At 71.7% G+C, this 18,408-nt stretch overlaps 4 protein-coding genes across 4 annotated transcripts; 1 reads left to right on the top strand and 3 right to left on the bottom strand.

Moving 5' to 3' along the window:
- Positions 1 to 622: 622 nt before the first annotated feature.
- STIP1 (stress induced phosphoprotein 1) lies at positions 623 to 6,165 on the bottom strand. The gene is given in 17 exon segments (XM_075080531.1): positions 623 to 842; positions 1,278 to 1,450; positions 1,532 to 1,635; positions 1,731 to 1,767; positions 1,904 to 2,028; positions 2,128 to 2,224; positions 2,309 to 2,335; positions 2,337 to 2,430; positions 2,546 to 2,648; positions 2,732 to 2,858; positions 3,105 to 3,270; positions 3,995 to 4,136; positions 4,696 to 4,747; positions 4,749 to 4,838; positions 4,928 to 4,953; positions 4,956 to 5,136; positions 6,156 to 6,165. Coding segments are annotated over 17 exon segments (1,626 nt in total). The 5' UTR covers position 6,165; the 3' UTR covers positions 623 to 769.
- A 2,201-nt stretch (positions 6,166 to 8,366) lies between these two features.
- LOC142051392 (leucine-rich repeat transmembrane protein FLRT1-like) lies at positions 8,367 to 10,188 on the bottom strand. The gene is given in 6 exon segments (XM_075080530.1): positions 8,367 to 8,710; positions 8,712 to 9,392; positions 9,395 to 9,534; positions 9,537 to 9,630; positions 9,633 to 9,767; positions 10,165 to 10,188. Coding segments are annotated over 6 exon segments (1,302 nt in total). The 3' UTR covers positions 8,367 to 8,482.
- A 2,501-nt stretch (positions 10,189 to 12,689) lies between these two features.
- Positions 12,690 to 16,433, bottom strand: OTUB1 (OTU deubiquitinase, ubiquitin aldehyde binding 1). Its single transcript, XM_075080526.1, has 8 exons — positions 16,259 to 16,433; positions 15,400 to 15,513; positions 14,768 to 14,829; positions 14,560 to 14,658; positions 14,003 to 14,121; positions 13,693 to 13,777; positions 13,397 to 13,591; positions 12,690 to 13,074 (listed from the first exon to the last, which is right to left on the bottom strand). The coding sequence occupies exons 2-8, from the start codon at positions 15,452 to 15,454 to the stop codon at positions 12,877 to 12,879; spliced, it is 813 nt and encodes a 270-aa protein (XP_074936627.1). The 5' UTR covers positions 15,455 to 15,513; positions 16,259 to 16,433; the 3' UTR covers positions 12,690 to 12,876.
- Positions 15,633 to 18,329, top strand: LOC142051391 (uncharacterized). The gene is made up of 5 exons (XM_075080528.1): positions 15,633 to 15,654; positions 16,610 to 17,186; positions 17,287 to 17,515; positions 17,590 to 17,683; positions 17,761 to 18,329. The coding sequence occupies exons 1-5, from the start codon at positions 15,633 to 15,635 to the stop codon at positions 18,231 to 18,233; spliced, it is 1,395 nt and encodes a 464-aa protein (XP_074936629.1). The 3' UTR covers positions 18,234 to 18,329.
- Positions 18,330 to 18,408: the final 79 nt, after the last annotated feature.

Here is an 18,408-nt window from a genome sequence, read left to right as displayed (position 1 = left end):
AGGAGCATGAGGCCGCCGACATGGAGGTCCCCCGTGACGCGGAGGGCGAGGGTGCGGGGGGCCGCCGTGGGGCCAGGGGGTGCCATGGGGCAGGTCTGCCCCACGGCGACCCCCTCCTCCACCTCGACCTGCAGCTCGAAGGAGCCGTCGATGGCCTCCCCGCTCGCCGTCTTCAGCCCCGCCATCGCCGGGCGCCTGGGTGCCCTCCCGCCCCACTGCTCCGCCCCACGGCGGGAAGGGGGCCCGGATGCCCGGCTCACCCCAACCCCCCAGTGCCGCCACAGAGGAAGTTGAGGAGGGGAGGAGCCGTGGGGCCGGACGCCATGGGGCCGGAGGCCATGGGTCCCTGTGCCGTCGCACCCACTAGCAGCTACAGGGCCCTTTGTGGGCTCGCGGTTGTGGGGTGCCCCCCAGCCCCCAGGTGTGGGGGCCCCACTCCCAGCCTTGCCTCTCCCCGGTGAAGGGGGTGCAGGCAGCTGGATTCCCCCCCCCCCCCCCCCCCCAAGACACGACCCTGGCGCTCAGGGCCCCCCCCACTCCCCCCCAGGGGACCCCGTTTCCCCCCCCCAGGCCCGCAGGACCCCCGGTCCCCTCCCCGCCCCCCAGAGAGGCCAGGCCGGGCAACTGCTCCGCTCTTTATTGGGGGCCGCGGCGCCCCACAACCAGCACAGGATGGGGGGGGGGGAGGGGGCAGCACCCCCCGACCCCCCCGGGACCCCCCACAGCCGCATCCCGGGGGGGTCGGGGGGGTCCCCGGGGGGAGGGGACGTCACCGGATGGCGATGAGCCCCACATCCATCAGCTTCTGGATCTTCTGGGCGATGACGGGGTTCTTCAGGTGCCTGGGGGGGGGGGGGGGAACGGGACACACCGCGGGGTCAGGGGGGGGACACCGTGGGAGCCCCGGGGCTGGGGGGGGGGGGGCCCGAGGCAGCCCCTGGCGTGTCAGGGACAGACAGTGACACGTTGGCGACCCCCCCCCCAGCCCCAGGTGTCCCCCTGAAGACTCTGAGCGTGCCGCGGGGTGGCCCGCGTCACCCCCGGGGACCCCCGGTGACAGCTTGGGGAGCCCCCGCCAGCTCCAGGCAGGCTACGGGTGGCCAGTAACACCCTGTGGCACCTCAGGGACCCCCTGGGGACCCCCCACCAGCTCCGGGCATCCCCCCAACGGCTCGGTGAGCACCGCGGGGCGGCCGGTAACGCCCTGCAGGCAGCAGCTCGGGGACACGAGCCCTGGGGGCGAGCCGGGGACACCCCCCCCCCCGCGGGACACTCACTCGCTGAGGGCCTGGGGGTCCTTCTGCATCTGCTCGAGGATGAGGCGCATGGCGGGGTCGCTCATGATCTGCTGCACCTCGGGGTCAGCCATGGCGCGGCGCTTCACCTCCTCGGGGGTGTCCTGCCGGTTGTACTGGGCCAGCAGGCAGCGCTGGTAGCCCTCCCCTGCCTCCTGCGGGGTACGGGGTGGGGGGGCGTCAGCAGGGGAGGGCGTGGCGGGGCGCGGTGGGGCGTGGCAGGGCGACACCCTCACCTTACAGGCAGGGTCGAGGTCCAGGGCACGCTGGTAGACGTCCATGGCTTTGCTGTAATCCTTCATGGCCTCCAGCGCCGCCGCCTTCCGCGTGTAGCCCTTGACTGGGGGCAGAGGGACGGGCAGGGGAGGGGTACAGCCGGGGGAGGGGGCGCACCCCAAAACCAGGGCCCCCGGGACAGCCCCCCCCCGCACTCACTGAAGGAGGGCTCCAGGCGGATGCACTCCTCGCAGTCCTGGGGAGGGGGGGGAGGGAAGCGAGGAGTCAGAGGCGCCCCAAACCCCCCCCAACCCAGCCCTGTACCCCCAAAGCAGCCCCCCCCGAGCAGCCCCGCGCCCCCAGACGTGCTCCCCAAGCAGCCCCCCCCAGACCTTGAGGGCCAGAGGGAACTCCAGCAGCTTGGTGTAGCAGGCGGCGCGGTTGCTGTAGAGCCGAGCCTCGTGGGGGTTGCGGCGAATGGCCTCGCTGTAGTGCTTCATGGCCTGGGGGTAGTCCCCTGGGGGGGGGCCGCGGCGGCAGGGGGGTCACCACGGGGTGGGGGGGCCGCTTTTGCCCCCCCCCCCCCCCCCCCCCCCCCCCCGGCCCCCCTTTTTACCTCGCTGAAAGCACTCGTTGCCTTTATTCTTCTCCTCCAGCGCCAGGTCGGGGTCGATGTACGCCAACCGCTCCTGCTCCTTTAGGATCTTCTCTGCCTACGGCACCAGATTCGGGGTTCGGGGGGGGGGTTCCCGGCCTGCACCCCCTCTTCCGACCCTCCCAAGGCCCCGCCAAATCACCTGCTGGCACTTCTTGAGCACGTCGGGGCGTGCGGTGCTCGGCTAAGGACTTGTTGTAGAAGTTGACGGCCTCTTTGTACCGCTCCTCCCGCAGGTACGAGTTCCCGATGCGAGCGTACGCCCTGCGGGCGTGGGGTTCGTGGTGCAAGGGAAGGGGGGGGGGGAAAAAGGGTTTGGGGGCGCTGGGGAGGGGGGGCCGAACCCCCTTTTTAACCCCCCGGATCGCGCTGTACTCACTTAGCAATCTGTCTGTAGTCCTCCCGGTTCTCCCGCCCCACCTCAATGGCCTTCTCACACAGCTCCCGGCAGCGGTTGTAGTCGCCCGTCTCGAAGTATACGGCTGTGGGGGTGGGCAAGCGGGGTTCGGGGGGGCTCAGGGGGGGTTCTGGGGGGGCTCGGTGGGGGGATTTGGGGGCCACTCACCCGCTTGGTTGGTGACGTAGGTCATGTTGGTGGGGTCCAGCTCCTCGGCGCGGGTGTAGTGAGCCAGGGCGGTGGGGAACTCCTTCCGCTTGTAGGCGGCGTTGCCCAGTTCCTTCTCCCGCTGGGCCTGGGGTTTTGCGGGGGGGGGGGGGGGGGGGAACAGGTCACCCCAAACCCCCCAGCTCCCCAAAACCCCACTAGAGCCCCCATCACCCCAAAACATGCCCTACACCCCCCCCCGCCCAACTCCTCCTGCTTGTCAGTGGCATTGCCTGGCTCGTCCCACCGAGCCTCCAGTTTGGGGAGGGGGGCCAGTCACCCCAAAACGCCTCCCCAGCCCCACCCCCCCCCGGTTTGGGGGACCTCCTCTCACCTCCTTCTTGTTTTCAGGGAGCTCCTGGGGCGGGGGGGGCTGGGCAGGGGGCTGGGGAGGGGGCGGGGGAGGTGGGGAAGGGGCCTCCTCCTCTTCCTCAGCCCCGCTCAGGTCCACCCCCAGCAGCACGCTCAGGGTTGTCATCACCCGGGGGTCCTGCAGCTTCCTGGGGGACGGGGGGGGGTTGTGAGGGCTGCACCCCAACCCCCCCGGGGGGACTTGGTAGCCCGAGATCCGCCCCGACGCCACCCAGCACCCCAAAGCCCTGACCCCCCTGTAACTGCCCTGCAGGCCCCCCAGAACCTGGATAGAGCCCCCTGAACCCCCATGACGGCCTTACAGCCCCCCCAGCACCCCAAAACCTGCCCTGACCCCCCCAGTATCTGCCCTGCAGGCCCCCCCCGAACCCCAAAACCTGGCCAGAGCCCCCTGAACCCCCATGACGGCCTTACAGCCCCCCCAGCACCCCAAAGCCTGCCCTGACCCCCCTGTAACTGCCCTGCAGGCCCCCCAGAACCTGGATAGAGCCCCCTGAACCCCCATAACGGCCTTGCAGCCCCCCCAGCACCCCAAAGCCTGCCCCCGTATCTGCCCTGCAGGCCCCCAGAACCCCCCAGACCCCAAAACCTGGCCAGAGCCCCCTGAACCCCCATAACGGCCTTACAGCCCCCCCAGCACCCAAAACTTGCTCTGAACCCCCACACCTGCCTTACAGCCCCCCGATCCCCCCAAACCTGCCCCTAACCCCCCCCAGCACTGCCCTACCCCTCCCAGCACCCCAAACCCAGCCCCGAGTCCCCCCTCCTGTCCCCAGGCCCCCCCAAGTCCCCCCCAGCTCCCCCGCAGGCCCCCCGAGGCCCCCCCCCAGCACCCCGCGGCCCCTCACTGACGTGCCCAGCTGGGCCGGGTGGCTGCGCAGCTGCTCCAGCAGCTGCCGGTACTCAGGGTCCCCCAGCAGCGCCCGGGTTCGGGGGTCCCCCTCCAGGCGCCCGTACAGGTCCGGCACGCTGAAGGGGTTCAGCAGCTTCCGCTCTGCAGGGGGGACGGGGGGGCGTCTGCTACCAGCCAAGGCCCCCCGTTCCTCCTCGGGGACCCCAGACCCTCCCAGGAACCCCCACAGCCCCACTCTAGGGCCCCAAAAATCTCAGCCCCCCCCCCAAGCTCTCTGCAATCCCTCCCAGGGGACCCCAAACCCTATGAGACCCCCCCCCTCCACTCTAAGGCCCCAAAAATCTCAGTGCCCCCCCCCAAGCTCTCTGCAATCCCTCCAGGGACCCCAACCCCATCAGAGCCCCCCCTCCCCCAGCCCCACTCTAGGGCCCCAAAAGTCTCAGTGCCCCCCCCCCAAGCTCTCTGCAATCCTCCTAGGGACCCCAAACCCCATCAGAGCCCCCCCATCACCCCAGCCCCACTCTAGGGCCCCAAAAATCTCAGTGCCCGCCCCCCCCCAAGCTCTCCGCAGGGACCCCAAAGTCCCTCAGCACCACCTGAAAATCTCTCAGAATCCCCTCCCCGACCAAGTCTGGCAGCCCAAACCCTCTGAGGAGTCCCTCCCCAAGCCCCCCGGACCCTCCCCCCGCGCCCCGTGTACCGGCCAGCCGCGCCTCCACCCCCCGCAGCCCCTCCTTCAGCTGCGCGTTGCCCCGGCTCGTGCTTGAGCCCCTCCTCATACGCCGCCTTGGCCTCCTCGAAGCGGTGCAGGAACTCCAGCGCGGCCGCCTTGCGCGAGTACCCCTGCGTCGGGGGCGGGGGGGAGAGGCGGGTGAGCCCCCGGCGCGGGGCCCCGGGGCGCCCCAGGGGTGGGCGAGGGCCCCCCCACCCACCTTGGCCCAGTCGGGGCGCAGCTCGAGGTGCGGCAGGCGTCGGCCAGGGCGCGGGCGTAGTCGCCCTGGCGGGCGTAGGCGGCCGAGCGGTTGCTGAAGAGGACGTGGTTGCGGCCGTCGAGGGCGATGGCGGCCGTGTAATGGCGCAGGGCCCCCGCCACGTCCCCCGCCGCCAGCGCCCGGTTCCCCCGCTCCTTCAGCTCCTGCGCCTGCGCCGGGGGGGGGCAGGAGGAAGATGAGGGCCGCGCGGGAGGGGAAGGGAGACAGGCAGGAGGAAGACGAGGGCCACGAGGAGGGAGGCGTGAAGAAGAGGAGGGGCACAAAAGGGGGGAAGGGCCGAGAGGGAGGGGAGACAGGCAGGAGGAAGACGAGGGCCACGAGGAGGGAGGCGTGAAGAAGAGGAGGAGCACGAAAGCGAGAAAGGCACGAGGAAGAGGAAGAGGAGGGGGCGAGGAAGGAGCAGGAGAAGGAGAAAGATGTGAAGAATGGGACGTGCGAAGAGGAGGAGGAAGGGCCGCAAGGAAGAGGAGAGGGGGTGAGGAGGCAAAGGACATGAGGAAGGGGTGAGGAAGAGAAGGGGAGCAAAGCGGGAAGAAGATGGAGGGCCATGAAGAGGGCAGCGGGACGTGAGGAGAAAGGGGCGAGGAAGAGGAGGAACACGTGAAAGAGCACAAGGAAGATGAAGGCGAGAGAAGGGGGGGCCCACAAGGAGGGGGGTGAGCATTGGAGGTCAGAGGGAGGAGGGTGAGGAAGGTGAGGGCCACAAGGAGGAGGAAGGTGAAGGGGCAGCAGAGGGAGGAAGGCATGAGGAAGAGGAGGGTGGGGGGCACGAGGCGGGGTGAGGAAGAGGAGGGGGTGGGGAGACACAAAGAGGGAAGGATATGAGAACATGAATGGAGGCCCCAGCGACCCCCAACCCCCTCAGGGCCTCCCCCAACGCCTGAGGGCCCTCCCCACCGCGCTCCGGGCCCCCACAGCACCCCCATGGGCGCCCCCAAAGCAACCCCCCCGGGCCCCCCTAAACACCCCCAAAGCTCCTCCTCGCCTCCCCCCCAGACCCCCGATCCCCTCTCGAGACCCCCGGCCTCTCTCAGGGAACCCCCAGACCTGCTCTAGACCCCCCAGACACCCCCCACCCCCCGGCCCCACTCAGGAACCTCCCAAACCCCCTCAGGACCGGCCGGGGACCCCCCAAACCCCCTCAGGACAGCCCAGGACCCCCGCCCACCTCCTCCATGGCGCCCCAACCCCGCTCAGAAGCCTCCCAGACCCCCCAGGACCCCCCAAGCCCCCTCAGGACCGGCCGGGGACCCCCCAAACCCCCTCAGGACCGGCCGGGGACCCCCGCCCACCTCCTCCATGGCGCCCCAGCCCCGCTCAGAAGCCTCCCAGACCCCCCAGGACCCCCCAAGCCCCCTCAGGACCGGCCGAGGACCCCCCAAGCCCCCTCAGGACCGCCCGGGACCCCCCAAACCCCCTCAGGACCGCCCGGGACCCCCGCCCACCTCCTCCATGGCACCCCGGCTCAGCTCCGCTCCCGCCGACAACGCGCCGCCCTCTGGAAGCTGCTAGAACCCTCGCGCCCCGCCCACCCGCGCCCCATTGGCCGCCGGCCCCGCCCGACCGCCCCCGCGCGCAATACCATTGGCCGTCTCCTGCGGTCCCGCCTCCCCATTGGCCGACGGGGAAAGAAGTGCCCGCCCTCCTCCAGCCCCGCCTCCCCGGCGGAAGCCGGCGGAGGGCCCACCCCCGCACGACGATTGGCCGCGACGGCCGGCGCTGGTCGCCCATTGGCAGGGACCCTCTCTCCCTTCTGGAATTTTCCACCTCTTCCATTGGCTGTGTGCGATGCCAATCACGGGGGGAGGGTGGGAGAGGACACACGGTGGGTGGAGGCAGGAGTGGGCCCCCTGGCGGCGCGGAGGCCTCGCTGCCCCACGTGTCTCCTCGGGGGGCGAGGGGCGGGGCTTGTACCAAAAGTGGGCGGGGCTTGCCCGAGGGAGGCGGGGCTTGTACGGGGATCCTGAGGTAGCCTCAGATTGGAGGGAGGTCAAAGGGGGGGGGGCACAGGGGGAGAGGCCAAGGATGGAGCAGCCAGATGCCTGGGTCCCTGGGGGGGGTGGGGGGGGTGGGGGGGGACAGGTGGAGACACAGACACGTGACCTTGACATGACCCCACACGCCCCTCCCTGTGACCTTCCCACAACCCCGTGTGACCCTCCCCAAGTCCTCGTGCACCCCCCCGTAAGCCCCCCCCGCATGACCACCATGTGCCCCTCCCCCCACCCGACACCCCCACCCCACGGGGTTGCGGGGTGGGGGGGGGTGGGGGGGGCCTGGTGCGACAGGCCCCAGCACAGGCGCGGGCACCCCCCGCGTTGCACACGCGTGTGCATGCAGCCCCCCCGCCCCCCCGGCCCCCCCGCGCTGGAGGACCCAGGCGTCCGGGAAAGAGGCGCTGGAGGGAAAAGGAGCCGCTGGGTTTATTGGGGGGGGGGGGGGGGGGGGCGCCCCTCGGCCTTTTGGGTCGATTTTTCCTGATTTTGGTCCTTTTCCCCCAATTCCAACAGCTGGGGGCGGGGGGAGGGGTGAAGGCACCTCGAGGGGGGGGAGGGGGGCACTTTGATACGCCCCAGAGCCGCGGGGGGGGGGTCCGGACACCTGGGTCCCCCCACACCCCCCAGCCCCTCTCCCCATGGCCTCTTGTCCAGGCCAGAGGCTTCACGGGGGTCGTGGGCGTCCAGGACACCCGGGCTCGCCCCCCCCCGACCCATTCTTGCCCCAAATCCGCATTTCTCCCCCAAAAGCAGTGGTGCCCAAAAAACACCTTTAAAAAAGCCCAAATGCCCACAAAAAGGAGGTGGGGGAGGGGAAGGGGGACCCCTTCCCCTCCCCCTCTCCGGAACCCCCAGGGGATCCCCCCCAAATGTCCTTCAAAATGGGGGGGGGTCCCCCGCCATCTCCCCGGGGGGGGGTCCCCAACGTGAGGGGGGGCCCAGAAAGAGGGGACCCCCCCCCCCTCAGGATCCCCCACCCCCACCATGGGGCACCCGCCCCCCCCGGTACCCCCCGAGCGCTGGGGGGGGGCAGCGGGGGGGGGAGGGGGCGGCGGGGGCGGGGGGGGGAAGACAGTGCGGATGCCGCCCTCCTCGGAGGGCCGCAGGGGTCTTAGGGGCAACCCCCCGCCCCCGATTTTGGGGGGCGGCGGGGGAGCCCCCCCGCCTCCCCTCCTCCTCCTCCTCCTCCACCATCCCCCCAAGACCCCCAGGACCACCCCGGCCGCCGCCGCCGCCGCCCCCCCCGCCGCCGCCGCCGGGGGGTAGTGGGGGGGGCGCGTCCCTTGGCGGGGGGGGGTCCCGGTGATACGGCGGGGGTCTCGCCGCCAGCACGGGCCTGGGCGCAGAGCGGTGGGGGTGGCGGCGACGCCGGGAGGGTCGAGGGCAGACAGACAGACGCGGTACGGGGCGCGGGGCTGTAGGGCCGTCACCACGTACTCCCCCCGCTCCCCCCGCACCAGCGTCTCCGTCACCGCCCCCCCCCCCGGCCGTAACCAGCTCAGGCGTAAGGACGCGCCGGGGGGGGGCCGGGGGCCACCGGACCCTCAGAGACCCCCCCGGGGCCGCCCTGCCACCCCACAGGCCGCCCGTTGACGTCGGGACCCCCGGCGATGCCGGCCGCCCGCCGCCGCCGTGCGGGCACGTCCGCGACCCCGGGCGCCGAGGCGGCGGCTCCCGGGGCGGCGGCCGGGGGGTCGCAGGCATCCATCTCCCCCCTCAAGTCCCCCCACCGCCAGCCCCCGCAGCCGCGCCGGCGCTTGGCACAGCAGCCCCTTGACCTCCAGCCGCGGCGGCGCCCGCCGGCGCAGCCAGTCCCGCAGCCAGGCCAGGTTGCAGCCGCAGAACCAGGGGTTGTTGCGCAGCCCCAGGTGGCTCAGGCTCCCCAGGTCGTCGAAGAGCCCCCGCGGCAGCGTCGTCAGGTTGTTGTCCGAGAGATCCAGCCGCTCCAGCGAGCGCATCCGCGCCAAGGCGCCGGCAGGGACGTGGCTGATGGCGTTGGCGGCCAGGGACAGGCGGCGCAGGCGGGCGCGGGGGAGGTTGGCCGGCGGCGCCGCCAGGGCGTTGCGCCCCAGGGAGAGCTCGCTGAGGTTGACCAGGCGGCTGAAGGTGTCGTCCGCCATCCGCTGGTTGGCCAAGAGGTTCCCGTCCAGCACCAGGCGCCGAAGCGCCGGCAAACCCTCGAAGGCGCGGAGCGGGATGGTGTGAATGCGGTTGTCGTCCAGCCGCAGCTCCTCCAGCGCCGGCGGCAGCCCCGGCGGGACGCTGCTGAGGTGATTCCGGGATAAAAACAGCAACCGCAAGCGGCGGTTTTCGGCAAAGGCGTCTTCCTCGATGCCGGCGGCCGAGACCGAGTTGTCGTCCAGGTGCAGGCGCTCGAGCAGCGGCGCCCCGCGCCAGTGCCCGCCGGCACAAGCCCCCGGACGTTGTTCTCCTGCAGGTGCAGCTCCCGCAGCGCCGGCGGCAGGTGCGCCGGCAGCTGCTCCAAGGCGTTGGCGTACAGGTACAGGACCTTTAACGCCGATAAGTGGCCCAAACGCGCCGGGATGCCGCGTCGCCGATGCGGTTGTTTTGGAGGAAGAGGGTGGTCGCGCCGGGGGGGAGACCCTCGGGGACGGCCGTCAGGCCCCGGTCGTTGCAGGTAGACGCGGGCCGCCGGCGCAGCGGCAGACGGACGGACAGGCGGCGGCGGCGGCGGCGGCGGCGGCGACGGCGGCGACGACAGTCAGGGGGGGAGAGGGGAAAGGGGGGGGGGCCGCCCCCCCGGAGGGCGGCCAGTGTGAAGGCTGTCAGGGCCCAGGTTGGGGGGAGAGGGGGAGGAAGAGGAGGAGGAGGGGGGGGGGCCATGAGGGGAAGGGGGTCCTGGTGGGGAGGGGAGAGGGGGTAAGCTGGGGGTTGGCAGAGGACCCGGGTGTCTGGGCGCTGCATCTCCCCCAGCCCCATATATAGGGCAGGGACCCCCTTCACCCCCCCACGGGGGACCCAGGGGTCAGGTGTTGCACCCCCCCAGCCCCATATATAGGGCAGGAACCCCACTCTAGCGCCCTCCCAGCCCACCCCCCCCATCAGGCATGGTACCCCCCCAGCGCTACCTATAGGGCGGGGGCCGTCCCCCAGCCCTCCCAGCCCCCCCATAGGGGACCCAGCTGTTGGGGCGCAGGAACCCCACCCATCACCCCATACACGGGGCAGGGACCCCCCCCCCATCATAGGGGACCCAGGCGTCTGGGCGGGGGGCAGGTGGGTGGGTCCTTACCTGGTGCTCTGCCTGGCGGTGGGGGTCCCGGGTCCTCGTGCGACGGGTCCTCGTGCGCCGCCGCTGCTACCGGCTCCGGTGCTCCATGGCCCCCCCCCCCACCGGGGGGGCCGCTTGGGGTGGGGGGGGGAGGGGTCGTGAGGCGGGAGGGCCCTCACGCGACACAACACGACCCCTTGCGTGACGCCCCCGTGCGACGCCCGCCGGGCCCCCGCCCCCCCTCCCCCGGGTGCTAATTACCGGCCCCACTAACGAAGTGCCCCTAATTAGCAGCAGCCCCTTGGGGACCCCCCCGGCCTCTCGTGCCCTGGCGTCACCCTTGCGTCAGCCCCTGCCGCGCACGAGGGGTCACGTGACCCGCCCCCCTGGAGGGGACCGAGGCATCTGGGTGATGCCCCCCCGATCCCAGCCCCCCCCCCCCCAATAACCACCCCTCCCCCATCAGCACCGGACGCCTGGGCCCCTCCCCTGGCTGGAGCGCCCCTGGGTGCTGGGGTGGGGGGGGGCCGGGGGACTTGGGGGCGCTCCGGGAGGGGTCAGGAAGGTTTTGGGGGACCCAAGTGGGGGTCATGTGGGCAGGGGGTCGCTTCCCAGGACGCCGGGGCCCTCCCCCCAGCTGGGGCATCCTTGGGTAGCGGGGGGGGCATTGGGGTTCGGGGGGGTGGGGAGGGGGTTCGGGAGGTTGGGGGGGGTGGGGGTTCGGACGGGTTGGGGGGGGTTGGGGGGGAGGGGGGGGTGGGGAGGGGGGTTGGGGGTTCGGGGGGGTTGGGGGAGTCGGGGCGGCCTCGCGGGGAAGGGGGTCAGCACCTCAAATGCTGGGCCCCCTCCCCTCTCCGTCCCGGACGCCTGGTCCCTCCCCCCGGCTGGAGCATGGGTCCCTCCCCCCGGCTGGAGCATCTCGGGGTACCGGGGGGGGTTTGGGGGGCTCCGGGGGGGCATTGAGGAGTCTCATGGCGGGGGGACAGACCCCCGGCCGCCTGGGTCCTTTCCCTCCCCCCGCCCCCGCCGGCCGCCTGGGCCCCTCCCCCCGGCCGGAGCATCCTTGGGTACCGGGGCGGGGGGGGGGGGGCGGTTTCGGGGGGCTCCGGGCGGGTATCAGGGGGATTTGGGGAGGTCTTGCGGATGGGGGGGGGTCGCTCCGGTGGTAGCGGGGGAGGATGGGCCCGGGTCCCTGCCGCCCGGGTCCCTCCCGCGGGCTGGAGCATCACCGGTTGCGGGGCGGGGAGCGGGGATGAAGCGGGGGGGATGGGGGGAGGCTCTGGGGGGTCCTGGGGGTGGGGGTGGGTCGAGGGAGGACGGGGGGGGCCCTTACCGGGGTCGGTACCGGCCGGCGCGGTCGGGCCCGGTGCTGGCGGCGGCGGCTGCGGGCGTGGGAAGGCGGCGGGGCGGGGGGGGGGAGGGGGGGGGGGGGAGCGCCGCCTCCCGGTGCGGGGGGACCGGGAGCGCGGCGGGGGGGGCGTGGGGGGGGCGGCGGGGGTGGGACCGACCCCGGGAGGGCGGGGGGAGTCCGCAGGGTGGACGCGGGGGAGCAATCCGGGGGGCGGGGGGGGAAGGATGGACCCGGGAGGGCGGGGGTGGGGGGGGAGTCCGGGGCGTACCTCCGGAGGGATGCGGGGGCTAAAAGCCCCCTTCCCCCCCCCCCCCCCCCGGCCCCCGGTGCGGGGGGGTGCCTTACACGGGGCCTTGTGTAAGCACTTGCACGAGGGCTTGTGCCAGATGCCGCGGGGGCGCACACAGGGGCTGGGGACTCGTGGCCCCCCCCGGTGCCCCCCCACGTGCTGTGCACGGGGAGGCCAGGCTTGCACGAGGATGGGGGGGCACCCATCGCAGCACACCCCTTGCACGAGGGCCCCTCGCACAAGGGTCCCCCTGCCGTGGCTCTCCCTGAGAGCCTTTGGCAAGTGGGGGGGGGGTGGGGGGTGGCAGGGGAATTTGCCCCTGGGGCAGCGTGGGGTCCCCAGGGGCAGCTGGGGGCCCTGGGGGGTGGGGGTGCCCCAGGAGGTGTTGCACAGCAGGAGGACGGGGTGGTGCTCCGCAGCGTCCTGGGGCAAGATGAGGCTCCTGACGGCCTGGGGGGGGGGGAGTGGGGGTGGGACCCCCCACCCCGGAGCATCCATTGTCCCCCAAGTGGGTCCCAGCAGCCACCCCAGACCCCCAACCGCTTCCCCCCGCCCCCCAATTACCCTTAAGGGGGTCCCAAGTGCCCCCAAAGGCGTCTTGTGCCACCCTGCACCCCCAACTGCTCCCCCCACCGCTACCCCCTGACCCCCAACCCCACCAAGAGGATCCCCAGTGCCCCCTCCCAGCCCCTCAAGTGCCCCCCACGTGCCCCCAGCCTCATCCCCCACCCACCCCATCCTTGCCCCAAATGCCTGGGTACCCCCAGCATGACCCTTCCCCCCCACCCCCCCAAATAAACGTGCACGGGGAGTGGGGGGCCACATCTTTATTGGGGGGGGTGGGCGGAGGAGGGGACTTGTGCGGGGCCGCACGAGGGCCCGCGTGGGGCCATGCGAGGCCACACGAGGCCACTCGAGGCACCCGCGGGCCCCGTGCGAAGCCCTGGCCCGACCCTGGGAAGCCACGGGCCTGTGCGAGGCACCGGTGGCCTCGTGCGAGGCCTCGTGCGAGGCGGGGGCTCACTTGTAGAGGATGTCGTAGTGGCCGGGGCGGTAGAGGAGGCAGACGCGGGGCTGGGAGCCCTCGGGGAAGACGTGGGGGTTGGTTGCGCCGCCCTCCCCCCTGTCCATGTATTCCACCAGGATCGAGACATGCAAGGCTCGTGCGAGGGCGATGATGTGGATGTGGTCGCTCTCCTTGCACATGGGTTCCACCTCCTGGCGGGGGAGAAAGGGGGGCCGGGGGCTGCGTGAGGGGCACGGGAAGGGGGGCAGGCGGAGGCTGTGCGAGGGCGGGCAATGCCACGCAAAGCTGCGGGGGGGGGGGGACACGACACACGCGTGGGGGCTGACAGAGGCCACGCAGAGCCACGCCGGGGCCCTGGGGTGCGACGCGAGACCCGTGCGAGGGCGGCCCGAGACTCAAAGGCACCCTGCGGAGGCCACTGGGGCCCTGCAAGGGCCGCGTGAAGCTGCGTGGGGTGCCGGGAGGCGGCGCGCGCCGCCTGCGGGGCCGTGAAAGGCGTGCGCGAGGCCTGACCTGCTGGCAGAACTCCTTGATGCTGCGGCCGCCCTCCAGGAACTGCTCGAAGAAGCGGCGGTGGCGCTGGAGGCAGCCGGAGGTCAGCAGGCGCAGGTACACCACCAGGTAGTCGGAGGTGCTGGGCTCGTTGAAGGCCGCCAGCAGCTCCGGCAGCGGCACGCGGCGCTCCACCCGCTCGATCAGCTCCATGAACTGCCGGGAACACGGGTGTCAGCGGGGCGACACGCGCCGTCGCGGGGCTACACGTGGGGTCACGGGGACCCCGTCCCTCCCCCAGGTCACCCGCGCCCCACCGTGTTGTGGAAGTCTTCGATGGTGAACTCGGTGAAGCCCTGCGCCACCAGCTCCTCCTTGCTGCGGGCAGAGACCTCCTTGAACCTGGGGGGGGGACATCCAGGCATTGGGGGAGGCACCCAGGGGTTCTGGTGGGGGACCAGGGCATGGGCAACCCGAGGGGTTGGGGCGGGACACACCCAGGGGGTCCCAGGCATCCCAGGGCGGACGTGGGGGGGCCAAGGGGGACCCAGAGGACTCAGGTGGGGGGCACCCAGGCATTGAGGGGGTCACCCAGGTGTCGGGGGGGAGCACCCAGGCGTGGCGCACCGCTGCAGCTCCTGCCCGTCCTCCAGCAGAGCCTCCAGGTGGGCGAAGCCGAAGGCGCGGTAGAAGCAGTTCCCGTCCGGCCGCGTCTTCCGGATGTAGGAATATTTCTGGAGCAGGTCCTGGGGAGGGGGTCGGATGGGGGGCGCAGGCCCTTTGAGGCTCTCAGTGCCAGACTGGTGCCCCAGAGCTGCTCCCAGGCCCAGACTGGTGCCCCTTTGAAGGCTCTCAGTGCCATAGTGGCACCCCAGACCTGCTCCCAGTACCAAACTGGTAACCTTTAAAGGCTCCCAGTGCCAGACTGGTGCCCCAGTGCTGTTCCCCATCCCATATTGGTGCCCTTTAAATGCTCCCAGTGCCATAGTGGCGCCCCAGACCTGCTCCCAGGGCCACACTGGTGCCCGAGGGCTGCTCCCAGGGCCACGCTGGTGCCTTAAAAGTGCTCCCGCTCCCACACCGATACCCCAGAGCTGCTGCTGGTGCCAAACTGGGGACCTTAAAAGGCTCCCAGTGTCACAGTGGTGCCCTAGAGGTGCTGCCAGCGCTACACTGGTGCCCACCTTGATCTTCTGCTGGTAGATGTGGTCGTCCTCAGCGTACTCTTTGTAAAGCACGGCCAGCTCCAGCCGCTCCGACACCAGTGGGTTCTGCACGGCGATCTGGGCCCCGGGGGGGGTCAGTGGTGGTGGGGGGACCCCTGAGGGGGAGGGGAGCGGTTTGGGGACCCCCGAGGAGGGGTTGGGGGGTGGGGAGAGGGGAGTTCCTCACCTCCTGCTGGATCCGGTCCTGCTGTGCCATGATAGCCTCATCGTAGGCCAGGCAATTCACCCCTGGGGGGAACACAGGAGCTCGGGGGGGGGGGGCCCGATTGCATGGGGGGTAAGGGGTGGCAGGACCCCGGGGAGATGCCCCTGGAGGGGATCACTGGGGTGCTGTGGAGGGGCTGGGGGGTACCATTGGGTGTCAGGGTGCCGGGGGAAGACTGTGGGGTGTTGGGATGCTCTAGGGGACCTATAGGGGCGTGTTGAGGGGCCCTATAGGGGTACTGGGGTGCAACGGGGCTGTGGGGGCCATGGGGGGGGCCCTAGAGGGACACCAGGGTGCTCTATGGGGGTAATCGTGGGGCTGTGGGGGAGCCCTACGGGGGGAGCAGGGGGCTCTATGGGGGTGACCGGGGGCCTGTAGAGGGGCCCATAGGAGTACCGTGGGGCTGCGGGGGGGCGCTACGGGGGTAGCGGAGGCCCCGTGGGTGAGAGCCGAGCCCCAGCGCCGGGTCTCCCACGGGGCGCTGGGGCGGGGGGGGGGCCGGCCGGGCCGGGGACCCTCGGGGCGGTGCCGGGACGTCGCGGGGGGACCGGTGGGGGCGGCCCCGGTGGGGTCAAAGCAGGGTCTATCGGTACCGTCCGCGTCGCCGCCGAGAGGCTCCGGCTTCTGCTGAGGCTCCTCCGCCGCCATCGTCCGCCGCAGCCCCGCCCCGTACAGCACTTCCGGGTCACCGGACGCCGCCGGCAGCGCTTCCGGGTCAAAGACCGGCGCCGGGGGAAGCGCGTCGTGCCGTTGGCAACCGCCTCCTCCCTCCCCCGCGGTCTGTCCCGCCCCTAGCAACGGCCCGGGAGGGCAGGCGGCCCCGCCCATGTCCCCGCCCCTACCGACAGGCCCCGCCCCTAGCAACCACCCTAGGGGCTGGGCTGTGCAGGACCCCACCCCCTAGCAACAGGCACCGCCCCTAGCAACTCCCCCAGCCTGGCTCAGCAACTGCCCACCCGTGCCCAGTCCCAGCCTAACACCCCCCAAACCCAACCCGTGCCCAGCCCCGGCCTAACGCCCCCCAAACCCAACCCGTGCCCAGCCCCGGCCTAACGCCCCCCAAACCCAACCCGTGCCCAGCCCCGGCCTAACGCCCCCCAAACCCAACCCGTGCCCAGTCCCAGCCTAACGCCCCCCAAACCCGAGCTGCAGCTCGCCACCAGCTGCTACAGAGGAACTAAAGCCCGGCCTAGCCGGCGCGGGCCACCGGGCGCCGCGGCGGCTCTGCCCTGCCCGGAGCAGCGGGGGGCACCAGCCCCCTGGCCCCGGCACCGGCTGGTCCTGCTCCTGTCCAGGACCTCCCTTAGCGCCAGCGGGGTTTAAAAATGCCTTTCCATTTATACGCACCCCTCTGGGACCCCTTGTCCCCCCCCCGGCCCCCCCCCGCCCCCTGTGCCCCCCCCCGCACCTGCAGCCCCCCGGAGCCCCCCCCGACCCCCCCGCACCCCTCACCACCGCTCCGGCGGCGCTCTGTGGCTGTTACGGCTGTGCCGGGGTCCCAGGGTGAGTGACGGCGCTCGCCACGGTGCGGGGGGTTTAGTTCTGCTACAGCCTCACATCCAGGATTCCCAACCTGCAACACCCATTTATAGTTGTTCTGGGACGTACTGGGATGTACTGGGAGGGAACTGGGATGTACTGGGATGGACTGAGATGTACTGGGAGGGAATTGGGGGAGGGGGGATCCGTGCGGGACTTTTGGGGGAGGGGGGATCCGTGCGGGGCTTTGGGGGAGGGGGGATCCGTGCGGGGCTTTGTGGGGGGTGAGATCCGTGCGGGGCTTTGGGGGGGAGTATCTGTGAGGGATCTGGGGGTCCGTGAGGAATCTGGGAGCTCCCCGAGAGGCCTCGGGGCTCTGTGCTTGTGTATTGCAGCATCACGAGGGGTTTTGGGGGTCTGTAAGTAGTTCTAGAGGATCTGTGAGGGGGTTTGGGGGCTCCCTGAGAGGTTTTGGGGGCCTATGGACATATATTGTAGTGTCACTAGGGGATTTACAGGTCTGTAAGTGGATCCAGAAGGACTTTGAGGGGTCTGTGCGGGACGTGGGGGTCCCTGAGGGGGTTTTGGGTTCTGGGGGCAGGTCTGGAGGCACCCTGCAGCGCGGTTGGGGTTGTCCTGCAGCTCTTCGGGGGGGGGGCTGCGCTGAGAGCTTTGGGGTGAATCGCTGTATTTTGGGGGCCCCTCTGGTATCCCCGGGGCCGTTTGTGCGTTTTGGGTGGAATAAAGGAAACCTCTGTTTTTCCCCTCTCTCCTGCAGCCCCCTTTCTCCTCCGACAGGCTTTCGGCTGCTGGGACCCGCCCGAGCGTCTGTGTGGGGCTCCTGGCGGGGCTCCGCCCCTTCGGGGGCGGGGACAAGGAGGCCGAGGGGGCGGATCCAGAGATGAGCAGTGGGGTGGGGGCGGGTGGGGCTGCCCCGAGCTCCCTCCGAGGGGGGGGTTCGGGGACCCCCGCCCACCCCCACGCCTGTCCCCGCCCCGCAGGCGCAGCTGGGCGCCGTCACCGCGCCCGGGTCCCTCCTGCCGCAGCACGTGCTGCACTTCCGGGAGGCGGGGCCGGTGCTGGGGGCGCTGCAGGCCCTGCCCCCCCCCCCCCCCCCCCGCGCTGGCGGCGCTGGCCCGCAGCCCCCCCGGCAGCCGCGTGTGGGACGCCCTGCTCGCCTGCCCCGCCGTGCCCGCCCGCGCCCGCCGCCGCCTCCTCCGCAAGCTCAAGGTGAGGGGGCCCCGCGCCCCGTCCCTGCCCACCCGCTGCCCCGCCCCGTGACAGCGCGTCCCCGCCCCCCGCAGGGTCACTTCCTCTCGCTGGCGTGTCACCGCAACGGCAGCCGTGTCCTCGACGCTGTCTGGGCCTCGGCCTCCGCCGTCATCGCCGAGGGCCTGGGTGAGCAACTGGGGGGTGACGGGGGGACCCGGTGTCTGGGCCCCGCCCTAACGCCCCTCTCCCCCCCCCCCCCGCAGCATCCCAGCGTGACGCCCTGCAGCATGACCCCCATGGCCGGGGCGTGGCCCGGACCTCTTCCTCCGCCGCCGCCGCCTGTGGGAGCAGCTACAGGCGGCCCCTGACCGCCGCCGGGGGCTCCTGGGACCCCTCCTGGAGGACTGACGCATGCCCAGGGGCACAGAGCGGCGTCCCGGGTGACAGAGAGGCATCCTCCTGGATGACCATAGGCCACAGAGAGGAGGAGCAGGCACAGAGCGTCCCTGCGTTTCAGCAGCTCAGATGCCCTACGGAGAACCGTAAAGACCCAGGTGCCACTCTGGCTCTTCTGCCCACCCCTCTTGCCTGCTCCGGACCACCAGACCACAGAGTCATTGGAGGGCTGCTGGCTAGAAAGGCTCCTGCATCTGTACCACAGAGCTGCTGGAGGACTGGAGACTGGAGAGGCCGGCTGCAGAGCCCTTCCTGCTGTGAGCACCATGGAGTTCTCTAAGGGACAGAGGCGATGCTCTGGTAGCTCTTGCCCAAGCCTTGTCTGCTCCCGCCCTCCTAACTCCTGTTTTTGCACATAAATCGGTGGCTTTTTTCACATTTCTCCTGTTTTTTGGGGGAGGAGGGGGCGGGTCCTGGTCCCTCAGCCCCTCCACCTCCCTGCAGCGCCCCATTGC

The sequence above is a fragment of the Phalacrocorax aristotelis genome, unplaced genomic scaffold, assembly GCF_949628215.1.
Source record: "Phalacrocorax aristotelis unplaced genomic scaffold, bGulAri2.1 scaffold_36, whole genome shotgun sequence".
In the NCBI taxonomy this organism is placed as follows: Eukaryota; Metazoa; Chordata; class Aves; order Suliformes; family Phalacrocoracidae; genus Phalacrocorax; species Phalacrocorax aristotelis.
The sequence above is the reverse complement of the archived record's forward strand: the minus strand, read 5'-3'. Positions and strand labels throughout refer to the sequence as shown.